The following is a 16,854-nucleotide window of genomic DNA, read 5'->3' on the forward strand; positions in this document are numbered from 1 at the left end:
TCAAACTTGTGTGTGGTCTTGCGTTGTCATGATGGAACACAACTCCTTTACAATTAACAAGCTCTGGACGTTTCTGGATGATGGACTCATTCAAACTGTCCAATTGCCGACAGTACACATTTAAATTGATTGTTTGGTTCCTTGGTAGGAGCTCGAAAAACATGACACTTCTAAAATCCCACCACACTGAGAGCATAACCTTCCTCTGATGAATGTCTGCTTTCGATGTCGTTTGGAGCCAATCATCACGTTGGGACCAAGACCGTTTGCGCACCACATTGTTGTAAACAATCCACTTCTCATCACCAGTTATCAGTCGCTTCAAAAAAGAATCATTTTCCTCACATTTAACAAGCATATCACAGATGTTTATATGCACCGACAAATGAACTTCTTTGAGTTCATGAGGAATCCAAATATCAAGCTTGCTTACGCATCCCAGCTTCTTCAGATGGCCGTGAATGTTTGAATGATGGATGTTCAATGTTTCTGCAATCTCGTGTCATATAACATGGGTTTGACTCAATCAATGCCTTTATCTTGTCATCATCAACCTTGGTGGGCCTCCCTGTCCAAGGAGTGTCGTTGAGATCAAAATCACCAGTATGGAATTTCATGAACCGTCGTTGGCACTGACATTCTTGTAGAGCATTATCACCGTCAACTTTACGCCACTTTTCACAAGCTTGATGTGCGTTCTTCTCTTTATGGGAAGTAAAACAGTAAAATATGGCAAAAATGCAGTTTCGTCTTCCATTTTCAACTTGTAAAATCTCCAAAACTCAACCAAATCGCTCAATTTTTTTTTTAGAATGAAGCTAGAACTGTCAGCTGTCAAATGACATAGCAAAAACATAGATGCGAATGACTCTAGTGCTTCCAAAAATGAACTAATGCCATCTGTTTGCAACATGTGTCATGACTTTTCCGACAACCCAATATCATAACAGAAACTATTCCAGAATGTTCTTTGTATTAAAAAAATATATAATCTTTATAGGCTATTCTCTTCTAAAATAACCTATGAAACTGGTTATTCAGGAGTATATTATAGCCATTAAGTCTAGACTTACTCTGATTTACTAACGTCACTACAGAATGATATACTCATTTCTGAAACAGAACTGGTATTTGATTTACCTGCTTGTGTACTCACAAGCAGGTTTAAAGTGACAGTAGCATGTTGCTATCACTCGCAATAGAGGCTCTTCAGTTTCCTTTCATGGCACTCAAAACTCCAGTTCAGTAGTAATCTGTTATCATTTTTTTACTCATGAATATACTTAATTTGATATTAGCAGTCACTTGTGCTCAACTGAAGAGTATTACATACTGTTCTCTTTTCCATGAAGCTACTGAGAAAATCATCTATTTCAGTTTTTCCCTCCAAGAAATCTTCAGCAATATTATCAGATTCTTCCTCAGCTTCATGTGCAGCTACTTTCAATCTTGCCTGAAGAGCACTTGCACTACAGCTCTGAAAAAGAAAATCCAGTACTATATTATCTTATACTGCTCAGAAAAACTCCTTAGAGAGAAAGAAAATGAGGCAGAGGTAGGGAGAAGCAATTCATTGTATGCCTTACAGAGCCTCTTTCTGAGGAAATCTGCTACCACCCAGGTCCTCAGCTTTTGGAAATAGGGGAGAATGCCTAACACAAGAGAAACAAATCCACTGGCTATATATTATTAAATGAGAGAAACTGGGCAAATCATTGTCCTCTCTTAGGGATTCAGGAATCAGATAATTGTGATAGGCACCCTCTACCTCCTGCTATTCCTGCCAGTGTGTAATCCCTCTCCCCTTGAGTATGGGCTGCACTTAAGGACTAGCTTCTAATGAACAGAATATGATAAAAGTGATGGGATTAAATTTAACCAAAGAGGTGAAAGAATTGTACACTGAAAACTATAAAACACTACAAGAAATTGAAGACATAAATAAGTGGAAAGATATCCCGTGTTCATAGACTGGAAGACTTAATATTGTTAAGAATACTACCCCAAATGATCTACAGAGTTAATTAAATCCCTATCAAAATCTCCATGACATTTTTTGCAGAAATAGAAAAACCCACCTTAAAATTCATATGTAATCTCAAGGGACCCCAACTAGCCAAAATAATCTTGAAAAAGAAGAACCAAAATTGGAGGATTCATACTGATTCCAAAACTTACTGCATAGCTACAGTAATCAAAACAGTGTGGTACTGGCAATAAGAAGACATATAGATAAAAGGAATAGTGAGTCTAGAAATATACCTTCACATATATGGTCAAATACTTTCAAAACGTGTGCCAAAACCATTCAAAGGGGGAAAGGACAGTCTTCACCAACTGGTGCTGGGAAAACTGGATATCTACGTGCAGAATAAGGCTGGACCCTGACCTTACCTCACACTCAAAAATTAACTCAAAATGGATCAAAGAACTTAATGTAGGAACTGAAGCGATTTTGAATAACAGTCATCCTAGTGGATGTTAGATGGTAGCCCATGGTCATACATTACACACAGGAATGTACAGAAATGCATCAGTTTCTTATCACCCTTGCCAACGCTGGTTATCTTTACAAGTTTGGCTCACACAGATGATGCAATTTGCTCTTTTATTATTATGGTTATTATTATTATTATTATTATTATTATTATTATTAGGTTGAGCATCTTTTCAAATGTTTCCATTTACTTATTCATTAAATATTTACTGAGTGTCTACTATGTGCCAAGCACTAGACCAGGTACTAGGTACACCGGGGAAACAAAACAACAGGCTCCTTGCACGCATGGCTCTAATAATCTAGTAAAGTGGTTTCCAGACTTTAGAGTGTAGAAGATCCATCATCTGCAGAGATTCTGAGTGAGCACATTTAGAGAAGAATCTAGGAATCAGGGTTGTTTTTAAGCATTTCAAGAATCACTTCAAGCAATTCTTATATAAGTGGTCCGGGGGGGCAGAATAACTGTTACATCATATTTATTGGATGTTTATATTTTTCCTTTTGAGAGTTTCCTGTTCCTTCCTTTGCTTATTTGTAAGGGCTCTTTATGAACCATTGCCATCATTAATATTTGTCACATGTTACAAATATTTGTTCCTGTCTTTGTTTTGATTTTATGATTTTCAATACATTCAAGTTTTAAATTTATATGTAGCTTTGAAATATATCAAATTTTTTAATGGTTCTATCGTATCATGCTTAGAATGGATTTTCCCACCATAATCTTAAAAAAAAAAAAAAATCCTAAGAGATACTTGCCTCTCATAACTTTATGGTTTCCACTTAAATCTTTCTGTGTATGGTATGATATAAGCATCTTTTTTCTAAATGGAGTGCCAATTATGTAATTTATTAAATCCTCAATTTTTTTAAACTAATTACTCATATACACATGAGTCTGCTTCTGAACTGCATGGTCTGTTCCACAGAATTTTTGTTTTCCTACAAAACTACTATTTAAATAATGTGTTTTATAGTATACAGTAAAACTTTGGATTGCAAGTAACTTGGTTTGTGAGTGTTCTGCAAGACGAGCAAACATTTCTAATACATTTTAACATGGTAAATGAGCAATGTCTTGTAATATGAGTAGTTTGTTTCCGGAATGAATTATGCTCGCAAACCAAGGTAGTACTGTATTTTGTACTATATTTTGTTATTTGTTTTGTTATCTGTTCTGACTACTTTTACCCACTTAGTCTTTCAAATGAACTTTGGAATATATCTGTCAGAATAAAAAAAATACTCTTGGGATTCTGATTGGAAGTATATTAAAATTTTAATTTATTTTGGGAAGAATGAAATCAGAATACTATATCTTTCAGCCCATGAGTATTCTATGTTGCTTCATTTACTCAGGTCTTTTATGTCATTCAGTAAAGCCTCCTAACTTACTTCATTGGGTTCAGTTCTAAGTATTTTATAATTTTGTTGCTATTGTAAATGAGTTTGTCTACTTCATTTTTCATTGGCAGTTGTTGGAATCTAGGGGATAACTTTCTCCATTTGCTAGGATTTTTGCTTGTTTGTTTGTTTTCTGTTAACAACTGTTTCATCTTTTATTTTACATTATACCTTTTCTTTTTCCTGTCTTGTTGCAGTGGCCAGAACCTTCCAAGCAATGTTAAATAGCAGCAATAGTGAGGCATCGCTATCTTATTTCTAACATTAATGGGATGCTGGAAATGTTCGGTCATTAGGTATGCTGTTTGCTGTTTCTAGTTATTTTTTAATCAAATTAAGGAATATATTATCTTAGTTTACTAAGAATTTGTATAAGGAATGATGTTGATTATTGTGAAAAGTTTCTTCAGCATTTACTATACTCTTATGTGTATCTAAGAGTAGTTCAGTTGAATCGCTCAGATTTTCTAGTTAAGAGGGAGGGAGGACTGCTTACATTTGACTCCTGACTCTGATAGTACTTATTTAATATTCCTATGCCTCAGTTTGCTCATCTGTAAAACAGAAAAATAGTAATTTAACCCTACCTCAGAGGATTTGGGGGAAACAATGGCAATATATGTTAATAGTCCAGTGCAATGTAAAACACGTAATTGCTCAGTGTTCACTGTTATTCTCATTTCTCTTAGTCTAAAGGATGATCATATCTGAAACAATTATAAATTTATATTCTCCTTTACCATCCTTATTTTGTTGTTGTTTTATTTCTACTTTATATTTTACCTTTCAGAATATCTGACTTTAAAGGAAATAGAATATTGTTAATTATGATGTTGGTTACTCATATGAAATATAAGGATTATATTCTCTATTCTCTTTTCGTTTTTAAAGATGTATTTTTTCAGAAATAAGTTGACTTTTATAAAATCCTTTTGATTTTTTATATAAGTAGATTTCTAGTATAAATTCTATTATTTGTGGTGAATTATACTTTATACTTGTTATATATTTTTCAGTTTGCTCACTTTTCATTTAAGGTCTCTGTACATAAGTTTACAAGTGAGTTTTTTGTTAAGATTTTATTACAAGAGTTAAGCTGGCTTTACTATAACTTTCCCAGAAAAGTTATATATGGAACTTTTAATATTTTTCTGTTTTGAAACTAAATATGCTCTTGCGTGAGCACAAATGACTTATCATACCTCAGAACTGAGAGCTGTTCATCTGCATTTAAAAGTATCATGCCTTATAGAGTAAGACACCTGGGCTGGCCGAGGGGCGCGTTGGTTAAGAGCTGGCTTGGCACGCCAGAGAGCCCCGGTTTGGATCCCACATATGAGAGCCAGCGACACTGCCCTCTACAGCTAAGATGCTGAACAGCTCAACCTGGAGCTGGGCTGCCGAGTCGCTGGCGACAGCGTAGGCTGCAGCCCCTGCTGCAGTGGGTTGCCATGGGCTACCGTGTGTAGCCAGCAGCCAGCGTGAGCAGTGAGCAGCCGCAGTGAGCGGCCGTCCAGAAGCCGGCGACTGATCTGCCTCACCCAGGAAGAGTGCAATGATGGTGACAACTTGGGCCAGTGAAGCGACGTCCTCCACAACTAGACTGAAGAACAAAAGGACAGCAACTTGTCTGTTCCCCTTCCCCCAATTCCCCAACACTGTTCCCATCCCCCCAATTCCCAAATTAAAAAAAAAAAAAAAAGACACCTAATAAATGCTTTATGATAACAATGAAAGTAAAAATGTGGTTCATGCACATTACGATTAAAAATTCTATGGTAAAAGAAAAGAGCTACATAATCTTACCTCACTAAGTTCATGCTGCCTTTGCATCTTCTTTTCAAAAGTAGATTTCATTTGAGTAAGTAATTCATACTAAAAGAGAAAATTAAAATGGTGTTTTATTCTGTTTTTAAATTATATGGATTTCTTCAAAATGACAACTAACTCACCTTATCTAAAACAGTTTGCCTTTTGGCTTCCAAGCTGGGCTCCAGAAGAAGATTTTTTCCTGTAAGATAAATTTCTGGTTTATTTCTAGGTAAAGATCGCATTTGTCTTAGGAAATTTAAGAAGTAAGGGAGGACATACTTGCTAGCTCCTCAATACTTTTTACTAAGTCACCCTTGTCAGTAATAATTTGTTTTAGTTGAGGCAAAGTAAGAAACTGTTCTAGTAATAGCTCCTCTTGTTCATTCATATCTGTAAGTTGTGACACACTAGAAAAACAGAAAAAAATATGTTAATGAATTTCAGTAATCTAGTTTTTGTCAATTTTAAGTATTCACGATTTTTCAGTTTTATTCAGCTGGTAGGGTTCTAAATAATTTTTGAAGTATCTATTTTTATATTTATACATACATAAGAAAGCAAGATATAATCTTAAAAGCAAATAAACCACCACAATGGAGCATAAAGTAGTCTGAATGTACTGTCAAATCACTACAGGACTATGAAGACAAAGGTGCATGAACAGCCATAACAACCTCCCAATTTTAACCTCTGTGCCTATTTAGCTAATAGGTATGTGGCTGTCATACTAAAAGATATGTGTAAGTATATGTGTATGTGTGTAAGCACAGAAGGCTAAATCAAAAGTAAAAATCAATATCCATAGGATGAAAAAGACAACTGGATGGATGGAATAGGGATGAAAGCTAAACCTTTCTGAACACATCTTTTAGTTTTGACTATTGATCCACGTAAAAGTATTATATGATTAAAAAAACAAAATTAAAGAAAAAAGCAGTTTCTAAAATTCAAAGCAAATGGAAATAAATGAACCTGTTTTTTTCTAAGTTTCATAATCACCCAGAAAAGTATTATTTGAAGAGACTTTGAAAAATAGTATTTGTATCTGGTGTGATATATTCTAACGACAAAAGAAGTGTTAAAAACAAAAAAAACCAAATGAACAATATCGTATCCTATATTCAATAATAATAATAATAATATTGGCATTGTTATTTTGAAAAACAACAGTTAGCTTTCAGAGAAATGGCTGCCTTCAGGTCAGGAAAAAGTAATATTCATAATAAATCCATGGTATCTTTGTTTGGACAGAAAGGATATAGAGGCCAACTCAAAGAGTTTCCTATTGACTAAAGATGGGACTGTTTAAGCATCAAAAAGAATAATGACTGCAATGGACTGACTGACACAATCAGATATATTTTTTTTAAATGTTTGAGTTCTTAATACAAAAACAACTACAAAAAACAAACAGAACCTTTGAGATTGCCTCTGTATCAACTCATGATTCTGAAAATTGATAAAGAGGAAAAAAAATCACGCATTTATCTTGCCTTTTCTGTATGAAGTATATTTCAATAAACTAAATAGCTGATTTAGAAAGTTCTTCATAGAATTCTAGCTAATTCTGGCAGTAAGAAGTCACATTTGATTTCTTAATGAATTCATTGATAGTCAATGATTTCATGTGTTTCAACATGTTTCGAATTAATGTCACTAAAAATAGGACAACCAGACACACCAATGCTGCCTTATGTGATATAATAGGAAGTTTGCATTAATTATGATGTAAGAATTCTTGCCAAATATTTAAACCTAAATCTCTTTTTTTAGCTTTGAGATATAATTGATATATAATATTGGATAAGTTTAAGGTGTACAATGAAATGATCTGATAAAAGTTGAACCTAAATCTAATTAAAACTCTAGATGTAGGCACCAGTGGAAGGAAATACAGTAAAACCTTGGATCGAGAGTAACTTGGTTTGCGAGTGTTCCGCAAGACTAGCAAACATTCCTAATACATTTTAACGTGGTAAGAGAGTGTTGTCTTGCAATATGAGTAGTTTGTTTCTGGAATGAATTATGCTCGCAAACCCAGTACGTTTTAACTTGGTAAATGAGCAATGTCTTGCAATATGAATAGTTTGTTTCTGAAACAAATTATGCTCGCAAACCAAGGTATTACTGTATAGGAAATACAGGAATATCTTCAATGGCACTACAAGAATGCAATCAGGCAAAAACAGGACATGGGAAATTCTTTAGGATAAATAACCTATTTCTTCAATAGAAATGTAATAATATAATATGTGTATAATTTACATGTATTATACATATACATTTATGTTTATGTATGTATATACGTATGTATATGTATGTGTATATGTGTGTAGGTATATGTATATGTATATTAATAAAGGTGGGAGAAATGGTACACAAAAGAAATATCAGAGATACAGTTTTCAAATGTAATAGCGAGACTTTGTTTTGAATCCTGATTCAAATAAACTACCAACAAAAAGATTAAGACCCTGGGGAAATGAGAAAATATTAGAGAATTATCATTAATTTTGTTAGGTATGATGATGTGGATTGGAGTTATGGTAAAGAAAAAGTCCTTACCTGGTGGAGGAATTTAGTGAAGAACTTAGGGATGAAATGATGTAATATTTGAGATTTGGTTTAAAATAATCCTGACCCATACCCAAAGTTTCCAAAAAAAGCTGGAAGGGTAGATGAAGCAAGACAAGCAAAGAAGTTCACCTTTTTGTATTTTTTGACATTTTCATAGTAATTTTTTTAAAAAGAAAGGAAGACAAAAAAAGAAAGAGAATCCTTTACAACATGGAAATAATAATAGAAGCAACTTCGTGAGGTTGCTGCAAGCATTACAATGCATATAAACCCTTAATATGTATGTGGTATACTGTAAACCTATATTAACTAACTATTATCAGAAAATAATAAATCACTATTTCCTAAAACTGATGGTAAAACACTGGATCAAATAAAGCTAAAATGTTTTTTTAACTATAAGATTTCTCACATGTATTTTTTGATTGTACATAATGGTGGCATATATTCTAAAGAGAAAAAGAACTGCAAAAAAAATTTTTAAATTACATTCAGTAATCTTACTAATCTTACAGCTTTACAAGTATTGTAAACTTTCAGTGGGGTATAAAGGATGCAATGCACAAAGTTTAGTGGCCACAAAACATGTTTTTTGTGTTTTTTTTCATGCAGCATCTAAAAGGAGCAGTGTTCTATGAAAAATGATACCTTAAACTTGAATATTACAAACTTATTTCCCATAAATTTGAATAAAATTTGGCTCTTGCTTTTACTTTACAAGAACTTTCTCTATGTACAAACTTCTATCTACTAAAGGAACAATGAAAAGGTCTAAAATAGACCAAGGTGTATTTTCAAATCTTTAGAGATAATGTATTCAGAAATAATTTTCACAAGACTATAAGCCACACAAGAGAAAGAACATTGTTATCCTGGTAAGTATTATATCATTCCCAGCATCTACAAAAATCGTTGGGTACATATTAGTCACTCAATAAATAGAGCCTACAAAACATAAAACTAATTTAGATTTATAAAACTTCCCCATAAGACAACCACAATTTCGGAGTAGCAAAGATTTAAAAGATACTTTGTTTAATATGGATATGAAAATGATGATCTGGTTTGCAATTACAAATAAAACAGACAACGAATACCAACGTTATTCTCGAAGTATTTTTTACCTCAGTTCTGAGAGTTCTGGGAATTCATCAGGGACATCTGGCATCTTGTAACCAAAACCATTTTGGCTTATCTAAAAAGAGTTTGAAATGGTATTAAATTTCAGCCATCTTTTTGACTGCTCCTTTTTTCTTTAAAAGTACTTTTTAATGTACTACATCCCATAACTGTTTTCATTATCACATCTTGATCTTCATACTTTATACTATCCTTACTCATCTCTCTTTCTTTACACTATTTTTTTTTTCAGTTTACCTTTATACACAAAGAGTTACTTTCTTTTCTTTTTTGTGGGGATCGTTTGAGTACCTGTGTTAGCTCTCTTTCTTGAGCAAGTACATAGCTGCAAAATAAATTTCTTAAGTACTTCTGTGACAAGTGTGAAGAATTGTCTGTGTAGATTTCATCTATGTATAAATACATTTATCTCAAGTGAAGGATTTACGTATAGAAAAACCTTAATAAGTTGGAAAAAGTCTGAATAGTTACATAATTAAGTTCAACGTGACAGTAGGGCAGATAAGGAAGACTATCCATCGTTTGAATACAGATGACTTTTTAAAATTAAAGACCCATGAAAAGTTCTGTTGTAATTTTGTTTATACTACTAATTATAGTTTGTTCATAATATTCATTAATGCAATGGTGAAAAATTTTGGAAAAACAAAGTCGACTTGGGTCTATATTCTAAATTATTACAAACATTAAAATTACTAAAGTTGGATATAATGAAGCTTTGTGAGTATTACTAAGGGTGATACTAAGGGTTAAAATGAAGGTTTTTAAATCCCTTTATATGTTTTATACACAAATATCAATCTCTGCCTCAGTAATATCCCACATGGCAAGAGTTACCAGCTTAATTAAGGAGCATACAATTTTTAAAACCAAAGGGACACTTAAAGCCCTTAGTGTGCCATAGCAGACCCTCCACATCCTGTTTCTCCTGCCTGAGCACTTCTTGTGCCTGTGCCTAAATCCTACATGACAGCCAGAGACATCTTTTATAGGTAGCTTCACAAACACACCATCCGGTTTATGCCACCACTCCTTTGTCAATGCTGTTACCTCTTCACAGAATGCTTTATCCTGACAAATTCATTAGCATCTAGCAAAATCTGGCCTCAAGCATAAATTCACTTTCATTCATCTGCCTCATTTTAACTGAGCACCTAATACACATATGTATTAGGCATGGTTTGAGGCACTAAGGATAAAGTGGTGGAAAAAACAGGATCACATTTTTTATAAAGGCATCCCCTTCTAGTTCCTCCTTGGTCCCTGGGGGCATTGACCATACCCTCAGCTGTCTTCACCATAACTCCAAACTATTTCTTCTCTATTGAAGTTCCTTATTTACAAACATTTGATTATATGCTGGTCACCTCTCTGAGTCTGTTACTTGAGTTAGAAGATGTGATTTAATCTTTTTATCTTTTGTGCCAGACTTAGTGGCTGGCACAAGGAGGCATATAAGTGTTTGTTAAGTGAATGAATGTTTCAAGGGTACAAAATATAGATAACTGAAGATACCAACCGGTGCTGAAGTGTCTGTTGTGGGAACAGGTAACGGCAAATTTGAAAGGATGCCAAATGAAGGAGCAGCGGGTTTTGCTGTTGTATAACTTGTCGTTGAAGAAGAAACAGTGTCCGCGACAGATAAAGAGCTGATAGCCCTGTTAGCTTCTTGGGGGGGATATGGAGGAAGAAATGGAAAACCCTGAGAAGCATACGGTGGCATCCCACCTGGGGTACTGTATAGGCTAAAGAGAGAGAGAAATATTAGATAAGCATTTAGGGGTAAATTTGTCAAGTTATTCCTAAATAACAATGGTTATATGTTATAGATGGAATCTATTTATGGCAGGTATCACTTTATAAATATGCAACTGAATTAAATATTACATAAATTGATAAAATATGACTCCCAAAAAGAAAATTTTGGCTTCCATGAAAAAGAAAAATGTTTTAGAAAACATACAATACAACTTGTTAGTAGAAGTGAACAGATAGGCCATATTTCTGTTTTGAGCATTCCACTGGCATAAATCAGTACCTTCACAGAGGGAATGGAGAATAACATTTAATCCAGAAAATGTGGTCAAGTGAAGGTTGCTTAGTAGAAGGTTGCATTCAAATTAATGATGTGTATTAGCCAGATGCTGTGAAATAGGCTGCTTCCAAAGGAACTTGTTCATTTTGGAATTATATTTCTTTGAGGCCTATCTCAAAATACTATTTGTTATTAGTATTAGCGGGAAGCATACAAATCATTTCTTCTATGCTCCAAATAAGGACCACCATTAGTTTTGATGCTGTAAATCCCACAAACCATCTTTATCTTCTTGCAACTTGGAGCACAGCACAGAATTTTAGCACAGAAGTGGCCTAACACCCAGGGAAAATAACTAATGATTATTATCACTAAAATTCTCAAAGCATACTAAAACTAATAGATAAAAGTTTGATGAAGAGGCTATTAACAAAGTCTCAAATTTCTCCCAATAAAACTGTTCCTTATCACCAAGAGAAATTAGTAACTTTACAGTGGAGTAATCTAGTGAATACTATTTAACCAAATAATAAAAGTAAACAATAATAATGGGACAAACCATGTACCTCTTGATACCCTTGGGACGCAATGTCATTTATTTCACGTTCCTGTCAAAAATGTATAACCTGAATCTAATCATAAGAAAACATCAGCAAAACCTCATTTGAGGGGTATTCTTCAAAACAACTTCTTAAACTCCTCCAAAATGTCAAAATGAAAGAGAATATTATTTTGGCAAGATAATAATATGGGTTCCAGTTCAAGATGGTGACATAGGGAGATCCTAAACTCACTTCCTCCCATGGACACACTGAATGTACAAGCTACATATGAAACAATTTCCTCTGGAAAAAAAAAAACGAAAAAAACCTAAAAACTAGCTGAGCAACTTCTACACATCAGGCAAATTAAAAAAGCACATTGAAGTGGGTAGAAGAGGCTGAGATATAATCTTGCCATAAACCACATCCTCAGTGTGGTGACCCATAATTGGGGTGGGGGAAGACTCAAAACCTGGAGCGTCTCACTGAGGAGCAAAGGGTTTGAACCCCACATTAGGCACGACAAGTTTTAAGATCAGCCCTGGAAGATGAGCCCCCAAAACATCTAAATTGGAAAACCAACGGGGCTCACATCCATGAGACAATCAAGGCTATAGCAAACTGAAAGGCTCATGATGATGTGCCCTGGTTTTGCAGCTGCTACCCAGGGGATTTCTCTGGATTGCCTGGTTCTGGAGGCCAAGGGGGTTTGAGTTTCTCAGTCTACTGGGACTATATAACATTTGAGAGACAGTTATTGACAGGCTACGAACCCCAGGGCACTGTATAGACAGCAGAAAGAAACATTTTCTGTGAAGGAGGTTGATTTACTTGTCTAGGAGCTTCAGCCTGAGGGGCAGGCTGCAGGTGTGGCACACATTTAGAGGCCTACATAGATGGACGCCAGCTTTGCACTTACCCTCTGCCTCCCTATAGCTTGCCGGCATCTCCCAGAAAGGACCTTATACAGTCATCTGGGAGCATGAATTTTTGAGACTGCCACCAAGGGGACCCCCATCCAGGTCGCCTGAGCGTAGTAGTCAGCAGGACTTAAGCTTGCTGTCCCACAGGACTTTATACATTTGTATATTTTAAAAAGTTGCTGCCTGAGGGTTTGGCTTCCAATCAGCCCTAATCTAGGCGATGGCTGAGATTCTACCCTTTGGGACAGGTTTTGGCATACTCTGAGCTACTGTGAGCTATTAAAAATATAATAGGCTGCTTGGACAATCACAAAAGTTTGAGAGACAACCAGGGTTGAATGATAAGGTTGTCTCCTAATCTAACCCTCAAGATCGGAAAAGGTGACTGTTTTATCTTATACATAGAAACCAACACAGAGTCAAGCAAAACAAAGAAATATTTTCCAAACAAAAGAACAAGATAAAACCTCAATGAAATAAAGACAAGTAATTTACCTGATAAACAGTTCAAAGTCATGGTTATGAAGCTACTCACTGAACTCAGAAGAATGGAGCAACACAGTAAAAACTTTAACGAAGAAATAGAAAATATAGGAAAGTACCAAACAGAAGTCACAGAACTGAAGAATATGGTAACGTAACTGGAAAATAAACTAGAGGGGTTCAACAACTGACTAGGTGAAGCAGAAGGATCAGTGAACTCTAAGACTGGGTAGCTGAAGTAACCCAATAAGAGAAGCAAAAATAAAAAGGAATGAAAAAAAGTTGTGAATGAAAAATGGACTCTATAATAAATTCGACAAGTTCAGTGATCAGAAGTAACCTCACAGGGTGATCTAATCATAAATTCCTAACTGGGCAGGTCACAGTGGGTAGCCCCAGGTCTATCAAAAGTTTATCTTTGCCTTAAGCATGCCCTGTCCATTGTTCTTGTGCATCTAAGTTAACACTCCTTTGAAATGCCAAGAGTGACCCTCTTTTTCAGACCCCTCAGAGGTATAACCATTCTCAAGGGAGCAGCACAAAATCTTGTTAATTATACTGTAATCCAATCATAGAGATTCCTCCAGTTGCTTCCTCCCACCTTTATGTAATCTTCCTTAAGTTCCCTCCTTAATTCCAAATGTATAAAAAGAACTGCAATATGGTCATTTGCAGGAGCATTTGAGATCTTGCCTTCTGGCATGTCATTAGTTTGGCTCACATAAATTTTATAAAAATTCTCTACAGATTGGACGTTCTTACATCGACAAAGTGAAGATAGCTTAAGGGACTTATGGGATAACAAGCAAACTAGAAAATATAAGAAAGTACCAAACAGAGGTCACAGAACTGAAGAATAAAGTAACTTAACTGGCAAATAAACTAGAGGGGTTCACCTAGAGGGGAGAAGCAGAAGGAAGGATCTGTGAACTCTAAGGTTGGGTAGCTGAAGTAACCCAATAAGAGAAGCAAAATAATAGGAGTCCTGAAAGGAGAACAGAGATAGAAAGAGGCAAAAAACTATTTGTAAAGATAATAGCTGAAAACTTCCCTTACCTGGGGAAGGAAACAGACGGAAAAATCCAGAAAGCCCAGAGAGTTACAAATAAGATGAACCCAAAGAAACCCACAGCAAGGCACATTATTATTATTATTAAAAAAATAAAAAGTAAAAGTGAAGGATCTGAAAAGCAGCAAGACAAAAACAACTTGTTTTGTATAAGAGAACCCCCAAAAGACTACCAGCAGATTTTTAAGCTGAAACTTTGCGGGCCAGAAGGGGGTCGCAGGACATATTCAAAGTGCTAAAAGAAAACTAAAACTTTTAAGAATATTCTACCAGGCAAATTTATAGAGAGATAGTTTTCTACACAAGCAAACAGTAAAAGACTTCATCACCACTAAAATGGTTTACAAGAAATGGTTAAAGAAACCTTAAGCTGAAAAAGGCATTAATTAGTCACAGGAAAATACATGAAAGTATAAATCTCACTGGTAAGGGTAAATACATAGTAAAGTTAGTGGATTATTACTTATAAAGCTAGTATGAAGGTTAAAAGATAAAAGTAGTGAAAACAACCATAACTACAATAACTAGTTAAAGGATACACAAGATAAAAAGATATAAAATGTGACATCAAAAACATAAAACATGGATTAGAGAAGGGATAGAGTTAAAATATAGAGCTTTAGAATGCATTCAAACTTAAGTATAAACTCACAAATATAAGTTGTTATATGTAAGCTTCATCGTAATTCAGAGCAAAAAATGTATAGTAGATACACAAAAGACAAATGAATCTAGTATACCACTAAAAAAAAGTCATCAAACCACAACAGAAGAGCGTAAGAGAAAAAAAAGGAACAGAGAGGAACCACAAAACAGCCAGAAAACAATGAATAAAATGGCAATACATATATACCAATCAATAATTACTTTAAATGAAATGGACTGAATTCTACAATCAAAAGATATAGAGTGGCTGAATCGATATAAAAAAAAAAAAAGGAAAGAAGAACCATCTATCCATATACTGCCTACAAGAGATTCACTTCAGAGGGAAGGACATACATGGACTGAAAGTGAAGAAACAGGAAAAGATATTCCATGCAAATGAAATCAAAGGAAAAGTGGGGTAGCTATACTTATATCAGACAAAATAAACTTTAAAACACAGATTATAGTAAAAGACAAAGAAGGCCATTACAGACATATCATTTGTAAATAGTAATGCACCCTACATAGGAGCATCTAAATATATAAAGGAAAGATTAATAGACCTAAAGGAAGAAATGAATAGTGATACAGTAAGAATAGGGGGCTTTAATACCCTACTTACATTAATGGATCATCCAGAAAGAAAATCAATAGGGAAACATGGGTCTTAAAGGACATATTATACTAGATAGTATTAACAGATACATACGGAACATTCCAACCAAAAGTAACAGAATACACATTCATCCCAAGTGCTAAAAGAGTCTTCATGGAATGGTCTCCAGGAGATCATAAGTTAGACCACAAAACAAGTCTTAATAAATTTAAGAAGGCTGAAATCATATCAAGCATCTCTTCTAACCAAAATAGTATGAATCTAGAAATCACTGATAAGAAGAAAAATTGGAAATTTTACAACTATGTGGAGATTAAACAACATACTACTGAACAAACAGGTCAATGAAAAAAATAAAATAAATAAAAAAATACCTTGAGACAAATGAAAATAAAAACAGAACATAACAAAACTTATGGGGTGCAGCAAGAGCAGCCCCAAGAGGGAAGTTCACTAGCGATAAATGCCTACACCAAGAAACAAGAAAAATCTCAAATAAACAACCTAGCATTACACCTTAAGGAGCTAGAAAAAGACAAAGTCCAAAGTTAGTAAAAGGGAGGAAATAAAGGTTAGAGGGGGAATAAATGAAATAGGACTAAAAAGACAACAGAAAATACCAATGAAACTAAGAGTGGGTTCTTTGAAAACATAAACAAAATCGACAAACCTTTTGCTAGATTCACCAAGAAAAAGAGAACCCAAGTCAACAAAATTATAAATGAAAAAGAAGACATTACAAATGATACCATAGAAACACAGAGAATAAGAGGCTACTAAGAAACAATCCTATGTCAACACACTGGGACCACCTAGAAGAAATGGAAAAATTCTTAGAAACATACAAACTACCAAGACTGAATCATGAAGACATAGAAAGTTTGAATAGACCAATTACAAGTAAGGAGATTGAATCAGTAATCAAAAATCTCTCAATGAAGATATGTCCAGGACCATATGGCTTCACTGGTGAATTTTACCAAACATCTAAAGAAAAATTAATGCCAATCCTTCTCAAACTCTTCCAAAAACTCGAAGAGGAGGGAACACTTCCAAATTAATATGAGGCCAGCATCACCCCATACCAAAACCAGAAAAGGACACT

The 16,854-nt window shown here is 34.6% G+C and overlaps 1 protein-coding gene across 2 annotated transcripts in view; it reads right to left on the bottom strand.

Annotated features, from left to right (window-relative positions):
* The window catches only part of VPS37A (VPS37A subunit of ESCRT-I), a 42,002-nt gene that overhangs the window by 5,850 nt on the left and 19,298 nt on the right, over positions 1 to 16,854 (bottom strand). For both annotated transcript variants that reach the window (XM_019664765.1, XM_019664764.1), the window contains exons 5-10: positions 10,953 to 11,178; positions 9,418 to 9,488; positions 5,996 to 6,123; positions 5,857 to 5,915; positions 5,711 to 5,779; positions 1,334 to 1,477 (exon numbers count right to left, since the gene is read on the bottom strand). In XM_019664765.1, coding sequence (XP_019520310.1) covers positions 1,334 to 1,477; positions 5,711 to 5,779; positions 5,857 to 5,915; positions 5,996 to 6,123; positions 9,418 to 9,488; positions 10,953 to 11,178 — 697 coding nt within the window. The remainder of the gene's footprint in view (positions 1 to 1,333; positions 1,478 to 5,710; positions 5,780 to 5,856; positions 5,916 to 5,995; positions 6,124 to 9,417; positions 9,489 to 10,952; positions 11,179 to 16,854) is intronic.

This window comes from Hipposideros armiger, unplaced genomic scaffold (assembly GCF_001890085.2).
Source record: "Hipposideros armiger isolate ML-2016 unplaced genomic scaffold, ASM189008v1 scaffold_430, whole genome shotgun sequence".
Classification (NCBI taxonomy): Eukaryota; Metazoa; Chordata; class Mammalia; order Chiroptera; family Hipposideridae; genus Hipposideros; species Hipposideros armiger.